We start from the raw sequence: 22,850 nt of genomic DNA on the forward strand, positions 1-22,850 counted from the left end.
TAGCTCCATCCTCAATTCAAGGGCCGGCCCCAACCTCCCCTCCCAGCCCCACCATGTGCCTATAGGCTGCTGCCATCACCTGGCAGTGCATAGGGGAGGGGTCCACACAGAACCAGGTGGTGGGCTCAGAGCCAACTGGCAGGGAATACTGGGGACCTGAAGTGTGCTCTGATGGGGGCTGGGGGAGCAGCAGCCCTATAGACGTTCCTCTCCTTCCCCAGGTGGCAAAGAGGACACACATGCTTGATTATGCGTGAAGGAAATTGAAGAAAGCCATCATGTGTGGCCTACAAGCCCAAGTGGAAACAAGACATTAGGGGATGACACCATGCCTGACGGACAGGGTGGGGAGCATCTCCTTCAGTGTACTCAGAAAGAGAGGGGAGGGCTGCCTTGCTGGACTTTGCTCTGATTCCACCAGAACATCCACCCCTGCCTGGCCCTAGGGAGCCAGGCCTGAGAGCTGGGCCATCTTCCTAGGCTCCTCAAGTCTTGCCGCTGCTGGCCACACTGGGATTCTGGCTGTCCCGGGGCTAGTAAGCACATTTCCACTTCATTTCCAAGCTCCACAGAGGTGGGTCCCAGTTTAAATTTTGCGGGCTCAGGTCTTCCATGAGCAGTCTCAATTCCTGGGGGCCTGAGACCCCCCTACATGTTCCTGCCCACTCAGAGGCTGCTGCAGGTGGAGCTGGGCTGAAGGGCATCAGGCAGGAGGGGGCAGGTCTCTAGGGGTGTGTGTGTGGCCCGAGCCAGACTCCAGGGGGTTGAATCCTGTTCTTATTAGCGAGGATTACTATAAGAGCAACCTGCTCTAGGAGCCTCGGAGGGTCTGGCTCACAGTGAGCCAAGGGATGGCGTAGTGTCCGCCTAAGACACCGTGAGACCCAGGGAGTCGGAGCGGGCAGGGGAAACAGGGTTTTGCTCTTTTTGCCTTATGGTACCTGCTGAATCGCGCACCCTAAGAATGCAAAACCCTACACAAAAAAGAAACATGGAAAACTATACTAAGAGAGAAGATGGGAAGAACCGGGCAGGAGGGGCCAGGTGAGGGTCAGAAGGAGAAAATGTGGGGCAGAAGCCCTTGAGCGACCCTTCCCATCGGCGGGCTTTGGCGGGTCGGGGCTAGAGTTCTCCCAGGTTGTCCCAATCCTGAGCCCCGCCCCCACATCTGGTTCCAGTCCCGGCCCCACCTCAAAGATAGGTGTGGCCTGATTGGTGGAAGGCGCCGCGCCCTCGGAGGGCGTGTCCGGGGCGGTTTCGCGCTGTCGCCCCGCCCCTCGAGACACCACCCTTCTTCAGTCTCCGCCCCCAACACCGGCGGGCCCAGCCGGCAGCCGGGGAGCGCGCAGGATGCGCGGGGCGCCCGCGACCCTCCGCGGCAGGGCGAAGCCCCGGGGGCGGACCGTGAGCGCTACGTCCGCCCCGGGGAACCGCACAGGTGAGGTTTGGGGCCGCAGGGTCCCGAGGTGGGGCTCTGTTCCCTTTTCACAGACGGGGAAGCCGAGGGGCGAGGGAAGGGCTGCGGGGCTGCACAGCTGGGGCGAGGGGCGCGTGAGTCACTTAGCCGACGGCCTCTCCGAGGACGCACCTTCCCGATCTTCCACCGGCCAGCGGGAGCCCCAGCGGGTCCGAAGCCTGGCCGCGAGTGGTTGGAAAACAGGCGGCGGCATCCAGCTACCTGCCCCGGGTCGGCACACGTGTTCCCCTACGGTAGTCGCTCCGTGGTTGCAGACGCCTGCGGAAATTCGAACTGGCCTCACCTGACGGGGCGCGCAGCCCCAGGGGCGGGAAGGACTAGCCGCGGCGCCGTCTCCGCGCCAGGAGGGTGTTATCTTCGGGGTTCCTGGGGTGGCCACTCCAGCTCCTCTTTACCAGTGGGGAAACCGAGCCTGAGTCAGGAATGGCCACCCGAGGTCGTCCAGCAGCGGGGCCAGGGATTGGCCTAGGCTCAGAGGCCCATTGGTCTCTGGAAGGAAGGAAGCCAAAGTGTTACTTGAAGAATGTGCTAAAGGAGTTTCACCTTCCGTGCACAAGGCACTGGGTTCGAATGGGATCTTTGCTCCCGGGATGCTTCTAAAGTCTAACCCCTTTCAGAAGTATAACCAAACCGGAACCCTGTTATCTCTGATGTTCCAAAACCTCACTTCAGTGGCCACTGCCCACCAGGGCTGGACCTGAGGGTCTTGGGCAATTCAGGCTGGAGCTGGGTTTTGCCGCTTCCTAGAGGAGGAAGCCGAGGTTTGGAGTTGGGGGTGGGGGTCTGGTTCCTGCTGTGCCTTCAAGAGAAGACTTGCACCTGGGCCTCCTGGGTTTGGTTTAAATACCCATAGTCCCTAATTTGGAGTCCTAACCGCTTGAAGGAGTGGGAATCTAGGGCAAGGAGAGGTGGTGGGACTTACCCAAGGTCAGCCCAAGGCAAGGGAGTGGCTGGAGGTCTGATAGATTTGCACCCAAAAGGCTACTTGCTAAGAAAATCAGTAGGGGGTCTCAGAGTTCCTCTCCTTTGTCTGGTCTGGCCCCAGTAAGCTGCCCTTGCAGCTTGGTCACCTCTAAGTCACCTGTGGGTCCTGGACTCTGTGAGCACTTCCTGGACATGAATCCCCTTGTTGAGTTTGGGGTTTCTCTGACCTGGTTCTCTCTGCACTCCAGTTTCCGCACGTGCTGAGTGGCACAGACAGTATACCTGTCCTCGGGTTGTGGACAGGCCAAGTGGAATCAGGGCCTAAAGCTTCTTGTCCTCTTGGGGGTAAAGTGATGGCTTTACCTGATCTGAACTCTGTGGCTCTCTGCCATCAGCCTCTGGTGCTGTGAAATGGGCTGTGAAGTGAAGGGATGGGGTTTGGGGTGTCGTGGAGACAGTTTAGCACTGTCTAAAACTGCATTTGGGGTGTGTTTTCCCCCACAATCTGTAGAATGGGGCCATTACCATAGGCTTCCTAGAGTGGATAGGAAAGAGCAGAGCAGTCCGGATGGCTTGGCATCCTGAGGGTCTGTGGTCTTCCTATGGGTGGGGGAGGCTGGCTCCGAGTAGGGTTTACGTGTGTAAATGGCTGGCACCTGGCCCTGCACTCCCTGATCTGGGAGGTTGTCGAGGAACACAGGGTTCCAGTGGCTGAAGACGAGCCCCCTGGCACTCCTGGAAGGGACTGTGAAAGGTCTGGAAAGAGAGAGAGCAGGAGGCCCAATGGACAGATGAAGGTATGCTCCGGATAGTCCTCTTGGCTTTCCTGTATAGCCACAGAGCCAGGCTGTGCCCATTTTACAGAGGAGAAACAGAGGCCCAGTGGGAGCCAGTGTGAATTAAAGTGAGGCTTTCCTAACCCTGAGACCTGGCTGTGGCCTCCTGCTAGGGTGCCGGCAGAGCTGCGGGGTAAGCGGCCTAGCTCCCTGGAGCCTCAGCCTCCATCCCCAGGGATTTGGGGGGCACACCTTTCCTCAGTTGGATTCATCCTAGTTTTGTTCTGAAAGAGAGTGCACACTCTGGAGTGTGAGGCTCAGCCTGGGAGACCCAAAGCTTCAGGGGTTCTGAAGCTCGAGTCCACCCTCTATAGAGAGAGGGGCTCGGAGAGGGCAAGTGACTTGCCTAAGGACACACAGCTGGGGTTGTGGACCTCCCACACTCAGTATTGGAGACACATGCTGTCCCTGCTGTTGGGATTTGGAGGTCTTGCTCTCAGAGGAAGACCAAGTTGTGCCTAAGTTGCCCTCTGAGCCCTCCGAGTAATTTCTCCTGAGAAATCCCATTTTGCATTTGAAGAAAGTGTATCCCAGAACCAGGTCTCACTGGCAGGTGAGGATCCAAGGGCTGTGAAGTCCCACAGCCCCAAGGAGGCAAGGTCCAGTGGCCCACCTCTCCCCTCCCTATATCCCCACAGCCTCTGACAGCATAAAAGGAACTTATTAAGGGGCTGGGGATGTGGCTCAAGCGGTAGCGCGCTCGCCTGGCACGCGTGCGGCCCGGGTTGGATCCTCAGCACCACATACAAACAAAGATGTTGTGACCGCCGAAAACTAAAAAATAAATATTAAAAAATTCTCTCTCTCTCTCTCTTAAAAAAAAAAAAAAAAAGGAACTTATTGAAAAGGTCAGGGTGTGGGGGCCTGTAGGCTCTAGAAAGGAGGACAGAGGAACTGGTCCATGGTCCAAGGTCCCAGATAAAAAATTAACAAGTAAGGATCTTTCCCAGATACTAGGCCAGTCTCTGGAGGCAGGGGGAGGAGAAGGCTGGGAGGATCAGGGCCCCACCCATGGCCGGCCACATGCCCCTTAGCTGCAGCCTATGGGCTGGGCAGAGGTGTCAGGTGGGGCTGAGGGCCCTTGTGGGCCAGGAGGGTGGCCCTGCTGTGTCCTTCCATCTTCACCTCCATCCTCTGAGACATGAGAAGGCCAGGCTGGGTCTTGTGGGTTCTTGTCTTTTTGTTTGCATTAAACCCATACACTTCATTTTTTTTCTGTTGTTTTTCCTTCTCCTTGAAGATTTACTTCCACATAGTGAAATAGGGGGGTCTCAGGAGTGCCTGAGTGAAACTGTACTAGAGCAGAACCCAGAGGGTGAGGGCTCAGAGGCATGGACAAGCAAAGGACTGGGGGATACACAGTATACCGTGTCCCTAAGGCTGTAGTGCAGCAGAAAGATATCTGCCTCCGTGTGGCTCTGTTCCTCCGGTAGGTGAGTGCTTCCTCTTGAGCATGGGTTGTCTTCAAGGACAGCTGGGGAGGGAGCATCCCCAAAAGGGCCTCGTTCTGGCATTTGGGCATTTTAAGTTGTGAGCAGGTAGGATTTGACCCTTAGGCTCCAAGTATAGTGAGAGGGCTGTAGGGGCTCAGGGCAGGGTGGCCCTGGGTCTGCAGGATGTGGGGATCGGTGAGGGGTGGCTGCAGGTCTCTGGGCTGGGGTGGAAGTCAGGGGTGGCCCTGAGTCTGCAGGCTGAGTCAGGGGATCTCTCTGTGAGCGGGTCTCTGTTGTTTGGTGGTGAGGAATGAAGCCTTGGTGGCTTCTCAGAACATCTCTTGGAGGGGTAACAAGCTTCATCAACCACTGTGCTTCCTGCCCACCCCGTCCTTTTTGCCCATGTCCTGAGAAAAGGGCCACCCCAAGGGGCCCAATGTCCAGGCTCCCACCTTGGTGCTGCTGATGTTGGTCTGGGAGCCTGGGACAGGTCTGTGGCCCTCTGTTTCCTCATCTAGAAAATACGCTCAGCCCAGAAGAAGAATGTGTTGCCCTCCCAGGCCTCGGGATGGGTACAGGAGACCCTGATGGGATCTGAGCGATGGGGATCCCTGGGGACCATGGACTAAGGGATGGAGGTCCCAGGGTAGCATGGACTTGGAGGGAGACCTAGGAGGTGAATGTCCCCTGAGTGCCATAAGTTTGGTGCCCTGGGTCCCAGCATGTCCTGAGGTGCTGGGGATGGGCAATGATCTTGTGGGCCAGCCCCTGTTTCAGGCTCTCGCAGTGTAGTCCCTCCTGTGACACTGGAAGGCAGATCACCCGTTGTGCAGATGGGGAAACCTGAGGGAGGTGAGGAATCCATGCCCGGGTCCTAGTGCTGGAAAGTGACAGGTCAGCATCAGACCCCAGGAGCCCAAGTCGGGAGAGATGGTGGGAGGCTCAGAGGGGCATTCCCAACTGGGACCTCTCACTGGCATCCAGCAAGGGACTTTGCCTTCCTGCACCTGGCTTGGCAGATGGGTTCAAGGAAGTGGGCCTCTGGGCCTCCCTTCACAGGTAGAAGCCTCCCAGAGACACACAAGGAGGCCTAGCAGGGCCATGAATGAGGCTCATCCTGCTTCCTTTCACTGTAATTTCCCCCAAATGTCTCTGTTTTATTTTTAAGGGAAGAACCATTCCAACAATATGGCGAGGAGCTGGGGTGGTCTGCCTTGTGAGACCCGCCCCCGCCCCCTGGTTTGGCTGGCTAGAAAGACAAGAGTCTGATGTCACATTCAGGACCCTGACTGCATTTAAAGCCCCCTTCCCCTTCTGAGTCTCCTGGAGACGGCCTCCGTCACCCCTGCTGGGTACAGCCCTCTCTGCCCACCCTGCATAGACAGTCACCGGGCCAGTGTGTCCAGCTCGGGCTTGGGTTCCAAACTGTTCTGTGCTTTTATTGAAGTCTTTAATGGGAAGAGACATCCTGGGGTTCTTGCAAGTCTGCTAGCGCTGGCTGGTCCCCTTTCTTTGGTTGTGGGTCGGTGACTTTAACTTCCAACCCTCAAGTTTGTGAGGCTCCGTGACGGGCGGATGTTCTGTCTTTCAAGATGTGTGGCCTCTGAGTTGTGGGTGGCTCACTTTGTGAGATGTGCCCTAGGACAAGCACCTCCCCACAGCGGAACCCAGCACAGAGCACAGGATGTGGCTGTTGACAGAAGAAGCGAACCCAGTTGGGACATCTGGGCGCCCCCCGCCTTCTCCCCACTGCGCTGTCCACACCACTCTTTCTAAGACACTTAGGGGAAGTTGTTGGTTTCCTTGCTGGGGCCACAGTCATCTCGTCTAGGCCTTGCCCCACCTTGTCTGGTATGGCATTTTCATGTGGAGACACAGACCCAGGGCAGGAAGTGACCAGGGTCCCCTAGCTGATAAGGCCTGACCCACCTTCAACCCAAGTCTTCTTGCTCCAGAGCTGGGCCTGGCTACCTTGGTTGCACGGGGGGCCCTGTTTACCACATTCTTCTTGTATGGCAGAAATTTCGGTTCCTGGACTTTTGGCAGTGGGTAGTGTGTCAGGGCCCAGGGTGCGGAGTAGGACAGCCACTCCTGCCCACCAGAGCCCTCATGGTCAAGAGGGGGCTATACCGGGAGTGAGTTTCATTTCAGCAAGCTGCTTGACAATACCCCCACATCTTTAGTACTTTCAAACTTGCAGCAGAGGAGAAAGCGCCACTATGCCCCTCCCGCGAGCTCTGTCCAGACCTCTCCATCCCTTCCTTTCCTTGTTCTCTACTCCAAGCATTGTTTTTCCTGTAGGGCCTCAGGCACACTAGCTCACTGGACTCTTTCCCCAGCCACAGGCATGTGATTTTATTGTTTTATTTATTTTTGGTACTAGGAGTTAAACCCAGGGGCACTAAACCACTGGGCTACACCCCCCAGACCTTTTTTGTACTTTTTTAGAGATAGGGTCTCACTGAGTTGCTTAGGGCCTTGCTAAGTGGTTGAGGCTGGTTGTGATCCTCCTGCTTCAGCCTCCTGAGCCGCGGGATTATAGGTGTGCACCACATGTTATTTTTCAGTGAAGTTCTGGATGAGTTCAAATCCAGCCATTCATCCTGCCCATTCATTGGGCAGACAGCCATGAGCGCTCTCCCCCTCTCGGATTCCCCTCCCTCAGATCCCCTTCTTGTGCCTACTCCCAAACATCTGGGGAGGCTGGGCCTCCTCTCCCTGGGGCCCAGCCACAGAAGAATGCAGAAGTTGCAGCTCTAAATTGAGGACTGGGAAGTGTTGAGTCCTGGGCAAGAGCCACATGACTGTGGCTATATCTGCCATGGCTCCACAATCCTGTGTCCACCTCCCTGGCTGTCAGGATAGGATGCTTCTAGATCACAGGATTCTCCTCTCTGGAGAGCACCCGTCACCACTGTTGTCTGTGAGGACAGCCTTCCTTCTGCACTGATGATGACACCAGGCCGGGAGATCAGGAAGAGCCCAGACTTGGAGTCAAGAGTTTGGATCTGGGGGCCTGTAAGGGTCAGCCCAGGGCTTCAGGAAATAGCCCGGGCCAGGGGTTTAGAGCTGAACCTGGCCCAGAGGGACGCTCAATCAGTGTCACTCTGATGTCGCCTCCTGCAGAGCAGTTCCTCAGGCTTTCCCTGCCCTGCACACCTGCCAAGGATTTGTGCACTCCTCCCCTTCAAGCCTCTTTAGCCTCCAGGTGTGGTGCACACCTGTAATCCCAGCAATTCAGGAGGCTGAGGCAGGAGGATCATCAGTTGAAAGCCAGCCTCAGCAACTTAGCAAGGCCCTAAGCAACTTGGCAAGACCCCGTCTAAAAATTTAAAAAATATATAGGGATATGCTCAGTGGTTGAGCACCCCTGGATTCAATCCCCAATACTAAAACAAAAACGGAAAACACCCAACAACAACAACGACATCTCATCAGCCTTGTGGCTTTCTTGTTTTCTTTCTTGCTTGCTTTTTTTTTTTTTTTTTTTTTTTGTGGTGCTGGGAATTGAACCCTGGGCCTCAGTCATGCTAGACACTCTACCACCAAGTTACATCCCCAGCCCCTTGTGGACTTTTAATTCTGAACAAGATAAAAAGCAAAAAACAGGTCTTGGATGTGCATAAATATTTTTTTTTTTTCAGTACTGGGGACGGAACCTGGGGCCTTGGCATGCTAGCTAGCAAGTGCTCTACTATTGAGCTACATTCCCAGCCTTTGCATAGACTCTTTATTAGCATGGTTTCCTCATTACTTTAATAGTTTTATTGAGCTCTTCATATACCATATAATCCACCCATTTACATACAACTCAGTTACTTTTAGATGTACAAACATCACCTCAGTCAATTTTAGACTATTTTCACTACACTCAAAAAAGCCCTCGTTCTGGGCCTTTCATGTAAGTGGGAATCGTACAATATGTGGCCTTGTGTGTCACACTTCTTTCACTTGTAACTCTTTCAGTGTTCCACCATGTTGTACCATGTATTGGTGCTTCGTTTCTTTTTTTGATTGAGGCATATTCCCTAGTATAGCTGGACCATATTTGGTTTATCCATTTTTTAGGTGACAGACATTTGGGCATTTTGACCTTGTGGCCATATTCATAGTGCTATATGCAAATGAGCCTTTGCATACAAGTTTTTGCATGGACATGTGTTTTCATTTCTCTTGGGTGTTTACCTCGGAGTAGAATTACTGGATTATATGGTAATCCTGTGTGTAACATCGAGAAACCACGAGACCATATATAGTAGCTGGCTTGGTGGATATGAAGTGGTACCCTGTTGTGGTTTTGATTTACATTTCCCTGAAGGCTAATGTTGAGAATTGTTTCATGTGCTTATTGGTGGCTTTGGTATATCTTCTTTAAGGAAATATCTGTTCAGATCCTTTGCTCATTTTAAAATTTTGTTTGTATTTTATCATTGAGATGTAATAATTCTTTATACACTTGAGATGTATCTCTTATCAGATATGTGATTTGCAGATATTTCCTCACAATCAGGAGGTTGTCTCTTCACTTCATTGTGTTTTTTGCAGAACACTGTCTTTAATTTTTATGAATTCCAGTTGTTGTTTTTTTTTTGGTGTCATATCTAAGAACCATTGCCTAAAGTCACAAAAAAAATGTACCCTAGGTTTTCTTTTAAGAGTTTTATAGTTTTAGGGGCTGGGGATGTGGCTCAAGCAGTAGCGCGCTCGCCTGGCATGCATGGCCCGGGTTCGATCCTCAGCACCACATACAAACAAAGATGTTGTGTCCGCCGAAAACTAAAAAATAAATATTAAAAAATTCTCTCTCTCTAAAAAAAAGAGTTTTATAGTTTTAGATCTTGCATTTAGGTTTTGATTCATTTTAAAGTTATTTTTTGGCATATGGTGTGAGGTAGGGGTCCCACTTCATTTTTTTGAATGAGAATATCCAGTTTGCCAAGCACCGATTATTGAAAAACTATTATTTTCCCATTTATTTTGTCTTGGCACTGTTGGTGAAATCAAATGACTGTAAACGTGAGGGTTTATTTCAATTCTGCTGAACTGCTCTGTTGGTCTGTCCTTATAGTTTTGAAATTGAGAAGTGAGTCTTCCAACTTTGTTCCTTTTCAAGGTTGTTTTGGTTATTCTAGGGTCTTTTTTACATTTCCATATGAATATTCAGACCAGCTTGTCAATTTCCACGAAGATGGCAGCTGGATTCTGACAGGGGTCGTGTTGAAACTGTAGTTTTGAGGGTATTACCATCTTAATAATATTCAGTCTTCTGATCCATGAGTGTGGGATGTTTTTCCATTTATTTAGGTTTTCTTGAATGTCTTTCAACAATGTCTTGTAGTTTTCAGAGTCTAACTTGTGCTTCTTTTGTTAAATTAACTCCCACATAATTGTTTCTACTGCTTTTTTTTAAAAAAATGAAATTGTTTTCTTTCATTTTCAGTTTGCTCATTGCTACTTTACAGGAACACAACTAGTTTTTCTGTGTCGACCTTGAATCCTACAATGTTCCCTATTGGGATTGTTATGAGTGCTGCCTGAGGCAAGGATCGTGGGATGCTTTTTGGACACAGTATTCTGTGCAGACGGGTTGTTGATAGTAATGCTGATAACGAGCAAGGAACCCTCAGATTGGTCCTGCCAGACTGAAAGCTCAGCCTTCCCTAGATACTGAAGGGACAGACAAGATGGTGGCTTCCAGTGACTGACTCTCAACTACTGCAGTTGACCCCTTGCTCAACCAGTGACTATGTGGCCTCAGTGTCAATGAACCTCGGTGTCTAGGGCTGTAAAATTAGATGGCATACCTTATTTCCAAAGATTCCCAGGGCTCCTGACCTGGTGTTCTAGGGACCTTGAAAAGGCCTCAGCATTTCACCTCATTCCTTCCTTATACAGCCTGACGTGGGCAAGCAGCTGTTGTGCCCATGAGGCCCGGGGGACTTCTTTATCTGGGCCCCCACTTTTGTGGCCCTGCAGAACTCAGAGCCCCACAGTCTTGAGTTCACATTTTTGTTTCTCTAGCCACCAAAGCACTCAGCATGGGCCCCTGTCAGAGTATAATCTGGGTATTGTTTTGATTTATTATCACTGTCTCCTCAGAGACCTGGGTGGCCAGGCAAAGTCCCAGATACCCAACAGGGCACTGGGATAAACTATTCCTGAAGCTTTGTTCAGATTTTTACCACAAAGATGGTGGCTTAACTCCAGCCAGAGTTTATTTCTGTCTCTTATTAGGATCCGAGAGGTTGGTCAACCCTTCCACACATCTCTGCTTCCCAGCCTGGAAGTGGCCATAGACACCCATACTTATATCCCATTGGCCAGGCACTGTCACATGGCAACTTGCAGCTGTAGGGCAGGCTGGGAAGTGTAGTTTTCTATGGCAGTCTTGTCCCCAGCTGCAACTATGGGGTAAAGAGAAGGGACGCTGGTGGGCAGCCATAGCCAGGGATGGAAGCAATGGTTGAGGGTGCCCAGATCAAGCTGGAGTGGGCTCACTCAATGGATATGTTAGGTACCAATTCTGTCCCCACTGTCTCCCTGCCCAGTGCCCTTGGGATGTCATTCAGCCTTGCTGTGCTTATAAGGAGGAATTATAGGGCTGTCATGCAAACTAGCATTCATGGGGCATGCGGTGTTTGTGCTAATCCTGAACCAGGCTTCCACTGCTTCCCAGACATCAGGCTCAATGGGACATGTGTGCCCGGCCCCCAGGGGATGGTCCTTCTATCAGGCACAGGATAGAAGAAGGTCACAGCAGGTCAGCATGGAAGACGGGCCCCATCAGCCTCCATGCCCTGGCCTCCATCTCCATCACCCCATGTCTGGGTCTCTGTCCTTGTCTGCTTGAAGGGAGGCAGACAGGCACAAAGGTGCTCAGGTGGCCTTTGTCACAGGCTGCCTCTTCCGTCAATGCTCAGAAACTCAGGAGATAGCAGAAAGAAGAGTCTCTTGCACTTGGGCACTGCTTGGGACATCCTTAGCGGTTTCACTGAGCATTCCCTGAGCGTAGAGGAGACACCTATGCCCATGAGCAGGGAACAGGGGAACGTTTCATCCCCAGAGCAGAGCCCTGCGCCGCAGTAGGAGGGCCCACCTGCGGTCCACGCGGAAGTGATAAGTCTCAGGTGCATCGTGCAGGGCGAGAGAAACCGACAGAAGGGCACATGCTGTGTGCATGCATACGGAGAAGTTACATGGGTCCCCCTTCTGTGGTTCTGAGTCTACCCTGTGACTGTGAGCTGTGTGACCTCAGGAAGTAACACAACCCCCCCCCCACACACACACACACCTCATGGTTTTGCTTGTTTTTCACATGGGAATAAGGATGGTTCTACCTGGGAAGATGGTCGTCCTGTGGACGGGTTAGTACATGTAAAATGTGTTCAATAGTGTGCAGCACACGAAGTCCCTTGGAAGTGCCAACTTTTGTTATTGGTACTGTTTCATAAAAAATCCGGGGGTTGCGGCATCCAGAGCATCTTTCTGTGTCCTTTTTTTTTTTTTTTTTTTTAAAGACTTGGAGCTCGCTGTGTTTCCCAGGCTGGCCTTGAACTCCTGGGTTCAAGCAGTCTTCCCAAGTAATGGGGACTGAGCACTCAACAGCGTGCCAGGCTTCCTGTATGCTTATGTATCATTGTAAACACTTTGTAGCAGTTTGTTGCCTATATATTTGTAGGATTGCCTGTTTGTACCTTGATTCATAAATCAGTGACTACGGCTAGAGACATAATTTCTAATTTTTCACTGTTTCTGGTAGCTCTGAGGGGAGTGTCCTCATACAGAGTCTTGGCAGAAAGTTCTTCATGCCTTTGGCTAAGTTCTCACGTGCGTCTACAGCACAGACCTAGGACACACTTACTAGGCTCTGTCCAGACAGGTTGGGATCTGACCCCGATCTAAGAGGATTCTCTTCGCAGCCCTGGCTGATGTACATGATTGGTTTTTCTTTACTTACTTATTTTTATATTTGTTTGTGCGGATCTGGGTATGGGACCCAGAGCCTGGCACAGGCTAGGCAAGTGCTCCGCCACTGAGCCACATCTCCAGCCCTGTTTCTTTGAACTTTTGCCGCTTGATAAGGCCAAGATTCGATCTCATTTGGATGAGCATTTCTTGGAAGGCTGTGTGGGTGAGCATGTTTTCGTGCCTGTTGGCCATTTGTTTCTCTTGTCAATTGCTGTTCACACATTAGTTCATTAAAAAAAAAAAAAAGTGTGTGTTTGACTCTTATTGATGTGTAAGATTCTTACAAATTAAGGATATTGAAACTTCGTCCTGTTTTCCAAATATCTTTTCCTAATTTTTCATGAGTTGATGTTTGTTTTTCAATGATTAGGGAGTTCAGCTTTGCCTTTTACTTTTTATGCAGTCAAATCTATTGATCTATTGACTTTCTTTTTTGGTACTAGGGATTGAACCCAAGGGTGCTTTACCACTGAACTGCATTCCCAGCCCTTTCTAAATTTTTTATTTTGAGACAGGGTCTTGTTAAGTGACTGAGGCTGGTCTCAAACTTGCGATCCTCCTGCCTTAGCCTCCTGAGTTGCTGAGATGACACATGTGTACCTCTGTGCCCAGCTTCCTCTCTTTCCTTGCTGTCTGCCTTTGAACTATACTTAGGTGATAATTGTGTATTTTCCTGTATTGTCTATTGCTTGTTTCTTTAGAATACACAGACTGTCTTTAATGCAGGGTCCACTTCTACTTTGTCCCTGAGCTGGGAGCCCCATGTGATTCTCCAGCTTCCTGCAACCCTTGGAGGATCTCCCGCCACCCCACAGTGGGCTCCAGCACCCCAGCTCTGCCAGCACCCCCATGCCGCCCCCCAAGTGCTGCCCTTGCTCCTCACGGCTGTCTCTCTCCCTAGGCACGTGTGCTCAGCTGCAGCCACCCCCAAAGGGCACCTTGCAAGTCCTCCGTGGCGATGGCGCTTCTGTGGGGACTGTGCTCGTTTTCCACTGCCCCTCGGGCCACCAGATGGTGGGCTCCGGCCTCCTCACCTGTGCCTGGAAAGGGAGTATCGCCGACTGGTCTTCGCGGACCCCCGTGTGCAAGTGTAAGACCCTCCTCCCTCCTGAGCCACCCCAACCCTGCAGCTGCCCAGAGTGGGGGCCTAAAGCCCGTCACAGGGACCCAGGCTGGGTCCGTGCTTGGGAACTGCTCCCTGCGTGGCATGTGGCTTGGCAGTGGCCTGGAGACCCCTCATAGCTCACCACCTGCAGCGTGGACTCCAGTCCTAGCTTCTGGCTTCAGATCCTGGCTCTGCCACTGCTGTGCCCCTGCCACCAATGGGCCGCGTGTGCTGTCGGAGCTGGCACTTTGTCGTCTGTGAGACAGGAAGCTGTGTTCATCCCTCCTGCCTGCACACATGTGGCACACCCCGAGAGGATGTGCCACATGCCAAGAATTCTAGGTACCGAGAACTCAGAGCACAGGAAGTACCTGACCCCAGAGCACCCAGTCCCGGGAAGGGTCGTTTATTTAGTTTTTGGTTATGGTTGTTGAACAGGGTGTTAAAAGGTTAACGAGGCAGCACTACTGGCCCTGCACAGCTTCTCCAAATGGAAGCCCTGAAGGTTCTGTTAATGTCCTTTGTATGTGAAAATGACTTCAGAGTCTCAGAGGCAGAACAGCTGGGCAGAAGCTGGGCGGATGTTCTGCAGGACTTGTCAGGGCCTTTACCCTCGTGGGCTGATTGGATCTCTGAGAAGGAGGGTGTCTCTTAGGATTAGACTCCAAGAGGCAGAAAACCCAAAATAACAGTTGTCACCAAGGAGGTGCTTCCACCGTGGGGATGGGTGGCCAGGCTTGGAGCATGCTCCACCTCTGTGGGACCGGGGGCCCTGCCCTTTGATGGCTATGTTGGGCATGGCCCCAGCATTGTGACCCAGTGTCACAACAGTCATTTCAGGCAGGATTTTGGGGGTGAGGGGGTTCCTAGCAGCAAAGCATCCTCCCCCATATTTCAGAGAAGGTTCTTGGGAGTTGTCCTGGTCACTGCCTGTGTCCCCCACTGGCCAGAACATGGTCATGTCATCACTGTGGGTGGAGTCTTCACTCTGGATGGGCAGTGTCCAGCTAGAGAGTAGGGGAAATGGAACTGGACCAGGAGCCAAGCCATGTCTGCTGTCAGGGGAGGGTGCAAATTAGGCTCCTGGGACCTCTTTTCCCCATACCTCCCTTAGAATCTGATGGAACGGGTACTCAGCGCATAGTTGAGGTCACACGGCTAATGTCTGGGAATGACCTTTGACCCCACTGATGGGCATTTTTCTTGCTTTTGCCCTTTCCTGGAAAGCGACTTGAGAAGGCCCCTGAAGGGTTTTTCCTGCTTGGAGCTTTGTGGACGCTCAGGCAGTGGGCTGGGCAGGTCCTCACCGAGGCTGTGTCCGCCATCATCTCTGTGCCAAACCACCCTTCTGCTCTGCAGAAGGGTAGGAGTCCAGGGGGTCACTAGTCCCTGTCAGAGCTTTACCAGTTGGCTGTCTTGCAAACTCCTGCACGTCCTGCAAAACCCTGCCCGAATGCTCCTCCTTGGGGAAAGTCTTCTCTGGTGCCACCCCCGATACAGTTTGCACGGACCTTTGTTTCGGCCATCAGTACTTCCCTGCCTGCCCCGGGAGTGGGGCTCCCTGGGGGCCAGCCAGGCTCTGGCACCCATCCTGGGCCTGGTGGTCTGGGAGAGCCGCACCAGGAGCTGGTGGTTGTCTCCCCTCCAGCTGTGCCGCCCCAGGAGGCCTTCGGCTTCAAGGTGGCAGTCATCGCCTCCATCGTGAGCTGTGCCATCATCCTGCTCATGTCCGTGGCCTTTCTCACCTGCTGCCTCCTCAAGTGCGTGAAGAAGAGTGAGCAGCAGCGGCGCTCCAACAGGTACAGCAGCCTGGTGGCCCGGGGACCTCCCACCTCCCGCAGGGCTCACTGTCCCACAGACTGCCGGTCAGCCACAGCCCACAGGGGAAGGGTGGCCCTCCCAAGGCTTTCTTCTTTCCCCCCACAGTAATTCTTTTCTTGTTTGTCATTTTTTTATTGTGGGTAAAATACACATAACACGAAAGTCACCTCTTAGCTGTCATTAAGGACGCTAATGGTGTTCTGCAGCCATTGGTGCTGTCCAGTGCTAGAAATTTCTACCACCAGGTTTTGGACCAGGCCACTCTCCTCCTCTGCTGCTCTTGGTTGCTTCTGAGCGGCCGTGGTGAGTTCAGCTGCAGGAGAAGCTGTGTGGCCCGCAGCCCCTCAGATATGTCCTGCCCGGCTCTTCCAGAATTTTGTCTAGCTGCACGGAGGTGCACCCTGGGCTTGTGTGGAGCGCACCTCTGCATGTGTACTGCTGTCGGGGACAAGAGTGGCTGCTCAGTGTCCTTTACCCTGAACTCTCTCCTCTAGGATGGCCCAGCTATGGCACCAGCTGAGGGGCGAGGATCTGGAGACGGTGCAGGCTGCGTACCTTGGCCTCAAAGTCCACAACCAGAACAACAGCAGCAGCCACAAACCCAGGAGCCATCCCAGCCAGGCGCACGACAACCACAGCTTCACCACGTGGGTGGCCTTATCCATAGACATGGGGCAGGTTGGGGGTGCAGGTCCCGGGCCTCAGCTCCCAACCCTAAAACAAGAGGCTGGGGGTCCTTCTAGTCCTCCGTAGCAGCTGGGACCTGCAAGTGCTCATAACTGCCCCCCACACTGTGTCTCTTGAGAATTCAGACCTCCAGGATTGCAGAAGCTCGTAGGGCTCAGCGCTGTGCTACTCCTGTCTCCACCTCCCTCCACCTCCCTCCACCTCCCTCCACCTCCCTCCACCTCCCTCCACCTCCCTCCACCTCCCTCCACCTCCCTCCACCTCCCTCCACCTCCCTCCACCTCCCTTCACCTCCCTTCCTCTCCCTCCCCTTTCTCTTTCTCTCTCAGTACACATCACACTCTTTTTCTCTGAACCAGTACAAGTACATTTCCTCTCCTGACTCCAGAACGCTGGCCCTGACCTCTGGTAGTTAGAGGGCGTCCACACCTGGCTGTTGGCATTCAGGCACCGTCCTGAGCTCCAGGATCACATACAGCACTTGGCCGCCAGCTCTCTGGGCTACTTAAACAGGGACAGGCTTTTTCTCCCACGTAGCGTGGACTTCTGAGGTCTCGAGACCATCCATCTGCATCCCTCTGGTGTTTCACACCCTGCTGCAGGGTTTGCACTTGTGGCCTGGATGCTATGTGTGCTGACAGGGCCAGGCTGCCCTCGTGGGGAACAAGACTAGGGTCTCTTGGCTGAGGCGAGTCCCCCACATCCCTCTATCATCCAGGCATGATGTAGGAGCTGAGGCGTGTGGGCTCCGCGTCCAGGGGTGACCCTGCTGGATTCTGCTCTTGCAGAAGGCTGCTTTTGTTGAGTGTGATTGTGTTGTATCTCGAGGAGGAGCAACTATGAGATTTTATTTTATTATTTTTTTAAATCCTTCCTTCCTTTTCATTGTGTTACTTTAGTATCACTTTGAACTCATAGGATATTCTGTTCCAGAACGTGCATGAGAAAATATCACAAGTACACAAAAGTAGAGAGAAGGCTGTCCCCAATCTCCTGTCCCACCTCCTACTTTCGGGGGCTGCCATTTTCCCTCCTTTTCCTCACGCTTCCCGTGGGCTCCGTTGTGCTTTGGGAGGAGTCTGCGGACTGCACCGTGTTCTTCTGATATGTCCCATCATTCTCCGAGCACCTCCTGCCCTGCACAGGGCGTTCTGGCTTCTCTAGTGCCTTTTGTGCTTGGCTTGGAGCTGCTCTCTGTCCCACCTGTGTCTCCTGAGGCAGCAAAGTGCTTGCTCTCAGCCCTGTGGCCTTAGGTCGCATGATGAGCGCTCCATGCCTCAGCTCCCTTGCCTGGCATGGATCAGGTAGTGCCCGTGTCCTGGCGCTGTCAAGATGACCGTGGACCGTGTTGTGCCCCTTCCTTGCCCCAGGCTGAGAGCTCAGAAAGTACACGTCATTGTGGACATTACTACTCTTGCCCTTCTTGTGCAGAGGAGGAAACCAAGGCCCTGTGTGGGGACCCGCGTGCTCCTGTGTTACGTGCAATTGCTGAGCCTGGCCGGTGCCTGCAGGAGAGTGATCCATTTTCCCATCTCTTTCCCTGAAGCCTCGGGGTCACCTGTGAGTCAGAAACTGTCCTGTGAATTTTTTAAACTTAAAGACACATTCCTCTTTACCCCAGTGGTCTGAGGCCTTTGGAATCCCATTGTTATTAATAGTGTTAGTATTTTTAGACAGGGTCTCCCTGTATTGCCTAGGCTGACCTTGAACTCCTGAGGTTCAAGTGATTCTCTAGCCTCGGCCTCCTGAGCAGCTAGGACTAGAGGTGGGCACCACCACACCTGGCTAGAAACCTCATTCTTCTTTTTTTTTTTTTTCCCTTTGGTACCAGGGATGGAACTCGGGGGCACTTAATCACTGAGCCACATCCCCAGGCCCTTTAGTTATTTTGAGACAGAGTCTTGTTTGCCTAGTTGTTGAGGCTGTCCTTGACCTTGCGAACCTCCTGCCCCTGTCTCCCAAGTTGCTGAGATTATAGGCATGCACCATGTGCCTGACTAGATATCTCTTTCTTAATAGCTACCTATATTATGCCGAATGCCAACGTCTGTTAGTTCCTCCCCTACTGATAGTCAGAGTGGGGTGGTAAATGTCTTTGTGCTTAGAGCTGTTTTTCTTTTTGTTTTTAATTTTATATTTTATGGTGCTGGGGGTCAAACTGAGAGGCTTATGCATGCTAGGTGAGCGCTCTATCATTGAGCCACCCCCACCCCAAGCCTGTTTTGGTTTTTTTTGTTTGTTTGTTTTTGGTTTTATGAGCTGGGGTCTCTCTATGTTGCCCAAGCCGGCCTGAAACTCCTGAGCTCAAAGGATCCTCCCACCTCAGCCTCCCAAGCAGGTGGGACTATAGGCATGTGCCATCACACCTGGCAGAGTTTCTCTTTTGAACAACATCTTTGAGGGTGATCCCAGGAGTCAATTATTTAGGCCAAAGAATCTGTGTATTTTTATCACCAAATTTTTCTCTGAGAGCTCTGAAGAAGCTAGTTCAGTCATATTTCTCACTGAGAGCTAATGATTTGTTTACTGCCTCCTTAGCTGGTAAAAATTTTACAGATCATTTTTATTGGCATTTCTTTGCTTCATCTGGAGGGTGAATATTTTCTCCAAACCCCCGTTCCAGGGGCGCTACTGATGTTGCTCCCTCTCGGTTCCTCTGCGTGGCCTACTCAAGCTTTCTCCTGAGCAGGAGGAGGTCTGTGTCATGGACAGAGCTTGACCTGCCAACTGGCCACAGGGATTTTACAGGCTCTGCTCCTTCATGGTTTGGTTGGGCTGCGTTGACTAAGTGTGTGTGTGTCTGTGTGTGGTGCTGGGGACTGAATCCAGGCCTGGCACAAGCCCTCCATCGCTGAGCTCCATCCCCAGCTCTTTTTTATTTTGAGACAGAACCTCGTCAAGTTGCCCTGGCTGTCCATGAATTTCCTTCCTTCCATTTTTTTAAGTATTATTTTAATTGAAGATAGACCTTTATTTATTTATTTATATGTGGTGCTGAGACTTGAATCCAGTGCCTCACGCATGCCAGGCAAGCGCGCTACCACTGAGCCATGACCCCAGCCCCCTTTTATTTTTTAAATTCTAATTTTTAAATTAATTTTTATTGGTGTGCTATCATTATACGTAACAGTGGGACTCACTGGGACATATCTGTACGTGCACGTAACATAATTGGGTCGACTGGCCTTGACCTCTTGGTCCTCCTGCCTCCCCCTCCGAGTCTCTGGGGTTCCAGGTGTGTGCCACTGCGCCTGGCTCTATTTTCTTTTTTATATTATCAGGTGGCCAAGGCTGGTTCCAAAAAAAAAGCTCCCCATTTCAGAGCTGTGACCAGATCGTCTTGGGTCCTGATTAGGAAAGGGGGAAAGAGCTGCTGCTCTCAAGGCTACATGGTGTCCTGGACGAGGGCCGTTGGCTTCCCTGGCTAAAACATGAGGCCAGGCGCTCCCAGGGGTGCTGCTGGGGCCATATCTGCCTGTTCCTGTCCCACAGACACTAGTTTTTAGGCCTTAGGGTCAGACAGGTACCCTTCATCCAAGGATGGTCACAGAGCTGTGTAGGGAACTATGTTCCGTCCCCCAGGAGTGGGGGAGCCCTGAACAGGGCCTCTCTGATTGGGGGCCACTCTGACAGCTGGCTCCAGTCCCTGGAGCTTGAGAGGCAGGAAGGAGGAAATGAAGCTGAGAGCAGGTTGTCTGGGGGTCACTTGGGCAGAGACCCTCCCCTGAGCTCTCCCACACATGGCACCCTGAGCACCTGGCCAGGCTCGACGGGGACTGGGAGCAGGCAGCTTCTTCCCAGGGATGGCATGATGGAAGCAGAGTCCCCAAACCCCTGTCCCTGTCCCTGGCTCCCAGGCAGGGTTCTCTGGATCTGAGGCCATGAGGCCAGGGCAGGCCACCTGGTGGTCATGACCGTCCCAGCAAGGCCAGGCTTGCCCCTTGACCTGGCTTTGTCGTGAACACCGCCCAGCATCAGCAATGTGCCTGACACAGTCTAGCTCTTCCAGATGCCAGCTTCTCACCTGGGTGTGGGCTCCACTCTACTCCACGTTACGGGTGAAGAACCTGAGAGGTTAAGCAGCTTGTGCAGAGTCTCACAGCCAGTGCGCGGGAAGCTGTCGGACCTCCGGCTGCCCGTCCAAAGTCTGCACCCTCACTCCTGAAGCTGTCTCCTCTCTACTTATTAACTGATTGAACCATTTACATATTCGCTGACCACTACATTATTTCTTTACTCTGAACACTTTCTGGAATTTTTCTAAGCACAAAGTGTGGGTGGGAACGGGATCCAAGAAGGCTTCCTGGAGGAGGTGAGGCCTAGCGTCAGCCTATGGGAGAGCCTGCCTTGGGCAGGAGAGGGCAACGTGCAAGGGGCGAGGGCAGCCCCCAGCCTCCAGGGAGCAAGGCCGGCATGTGGGGAGGCTGGAGAAGGGGCTGGGCCAGCTCAGAACAGCCTAAGGATACCTCAGCTTGTGTTTTGGGGTTGGAAGCTACAGGGCGTTGAGTGTGTAGAAGGTGAGTGATCCAGCTCCAGGCCACTAAAGGGCACAGGCCTGGAAGGAAGGGAGGTGTCCTCCCCTGGATGCTCCTGGTCCCCTGTCCCCAGGTCCTGACCAGGCAGCCAGACTCCTGGTGGTTTACGCCCTTGGAATAAGCCCCAGAAAGCACCTTCTCACCCCCTAGGAAGATGACCAGGACCCACCCTGGCCACACTGGGGAGGGACCTGAGGCCTGTCGAGTTGGTCCAGTAAGGAAGACGAACAGCCTCCATGTGCTCCAGAGAACAGGCCGCTCAGGCGGAGGAAAGTGTTCCCCAGCCCTGGGGGACAGTAGTCCGTCCCAGGTCCACAGTCTACAGATCACAGGGCCAGACCGGGACACCTGGGCAGGTGCAGCTCAACCCCATCCACTCTCCAGCTCATGCCTCCTCTCCCCACAGAGACCTCAGCGAAGGCATCAGGGAACTGGCTGGCATGGCCCACAGTGTGGACAAGGATTCCCAGACTCCGGGGACTCCGGGGCCCAGCAGCCCCTCCCGCTCATCCAGCACCCGTGTGGTCGTCCACACTGTGAACCCAGGGCAGGGCCTGCCTGCTTCAGGGACAGCCACAGGGATGCCCATGCGTTCCACGATGGACCTCCCAGGCTGACGTCACCATCCAGGCCCCTGCAACTCCACGTGTCCGGCGTGTCCAGTGTGTCCAGCTGGGGATCTACAGTGGAATCTGCCTCCAGGTGCAGGGACCCCTTGGGGCCGAGCTGACTCCAGAAGCGGAGGGCACTAGCAGGCTGGGGGCCCTAGTGAGGAGCCTGCGGTCCCAAAGGAGCCCAGCTGTGGTGACTTTATAGTAATGGCTCCCTTGAACCAGCTGCTGCTGCTGCGTTTAATGTAGTAGATCGCCTCCCCTCTAACCAGGGCTCCTTTCAAGAGACAGAGATATTCTAGTTTTGCGTAGTAGAATAAGAAGACGGCAATAAACTTTTCAGCAACTATGGGATGGCCACCTTGGCACCTTCCTGGGCAGGAGGTGCTGTTTCAAAGCAGGAACCCATGGAGGGTCCTGAATTATCTATGTAAAGTGCAAGTGAGGGAAATAATTCTATTACTAAGAAGTAAAAAAGAAGGTGCATACCACTGTCCCCATTGTCCATCCCTATGTAACCTCAATCCTTGTTCCCTTGCAGTGCTCTGGGCTTGCCAGGGGTCTGCTGGGTGGTCTCAGTCTCTCCTGTGGTGGTGGCGTCCCTTGCAGACCTGGGGTTGCTGCTGGCAGTCAGCAGAGGCCTCATGGAGTACTGGTCAGCAGGTCCACCCTCCCGGCCACCCCCTGTGGCTCCCTTGCAGCACAATGGCTGCTTTCTAAGTGACAGTGTGAGCATCAGAGAGGCTGTTTCGCTGTCAGCCTTGGAAGTCTTCTGCTCTGTCCTGTTCACCAAGGTGGCCCCAGGGTCCAGGGTGGGGTGTTAGGCTCCACAGCTGGGAAGTGGTGAAGAAATGAGGGATGCGCTTTAACACCAAGGAGCCCTGCACAGTGGCACATGCCTGTAATCCCAATGACTCGGGAGGCTGAGCCAGGAGGATCACAAGTTCAAGGCTGGCCTGGGCAACTTAGCAAGACCCTGTCTCAAAATAAAATTTAAATGGCTGAGAGTGTAGCTCAGTGGTATAGCCCCACTGGGTTCAATCACCTGAACAAAAAAAGAAAAGTTCAGCATGGGGCCACACTGGCAGTGGCAGCTGATAAACCTTGGGTTTGATTCCTAGCACTGGGGGCGGGGGGAGGGGGGGATCAGAGCCACCACAAACCTTTGGGTCAGTTACTTACCAAGACAAGTTTATAGAAGAGGGCCCCAGCTCTTACCCCTCTAGCCCGGTCTCAGAACAGCTTGGGCAGCCCAGCTGTATTTTGCGTGCATCCAACCAGGGCACTCCTGGCATTAGAAGATGCTGCCCTCTTGTTTTAGTTTAAGATGAACTTGGGAGCTGGGCATGAAGGTGCACACCTGTAATCCCAGTGATTTGGGAGGATGAGGCAGGAGGATCGAAAGTTCAAAGCCAGCCTTAGCAACTTAGGCCCCGAGTAACTTACAGAGACC

At 52.9% G+C, this 22,850-nt stretch overlaps 1 protein-coding gene across 1 annotated transcript; it reads left to right on the plus strand.

Moving 5' to 3' along the window:
* Positions 1-1,350: 1,350 nt before the first annotated feature.
* On the plus strand, positions 1,351-21,847 carry Susd3 (sushi domain containing 3). The gene is made up of 5 exons (XM_076837372.1): positions 1,351-1,438; positions 13,540-13,728; positions 15,392-15,542; positions 16,059-16,211; positions 21,193-21,847. The coding sequence occupies exons 1-5, from the start codon at positions 1,351-1,353 to the stop codon at positions 21,401-21,403; spliced, it is 792 nt and encodes a 263-aa protein (XP_076693487.1). The 3' UTR covers positions 21,404-21,847.
* The last annotated feature ends 1,003 nt before the right edge of the window (positions 21,848-22,850 follow it).

The sequence above is a fragment of the Callospermophilus lateralis genome, chromosome 17, assembly GCF_048772815.1.
Source record: "Callospermophilus lateralis isolate mCalLat2 chromosome 17, mCalLat2.hap1, whole genome shotgun sequence".
In the NCBI taxonomy this organism is placed as follows: domain Eukaryota; kingdom Metazoa; phylum Chordata; class Mammalia; order Rodentia; family Sciuridae; genus Callospermophilus; species Callospermophilus lateralis.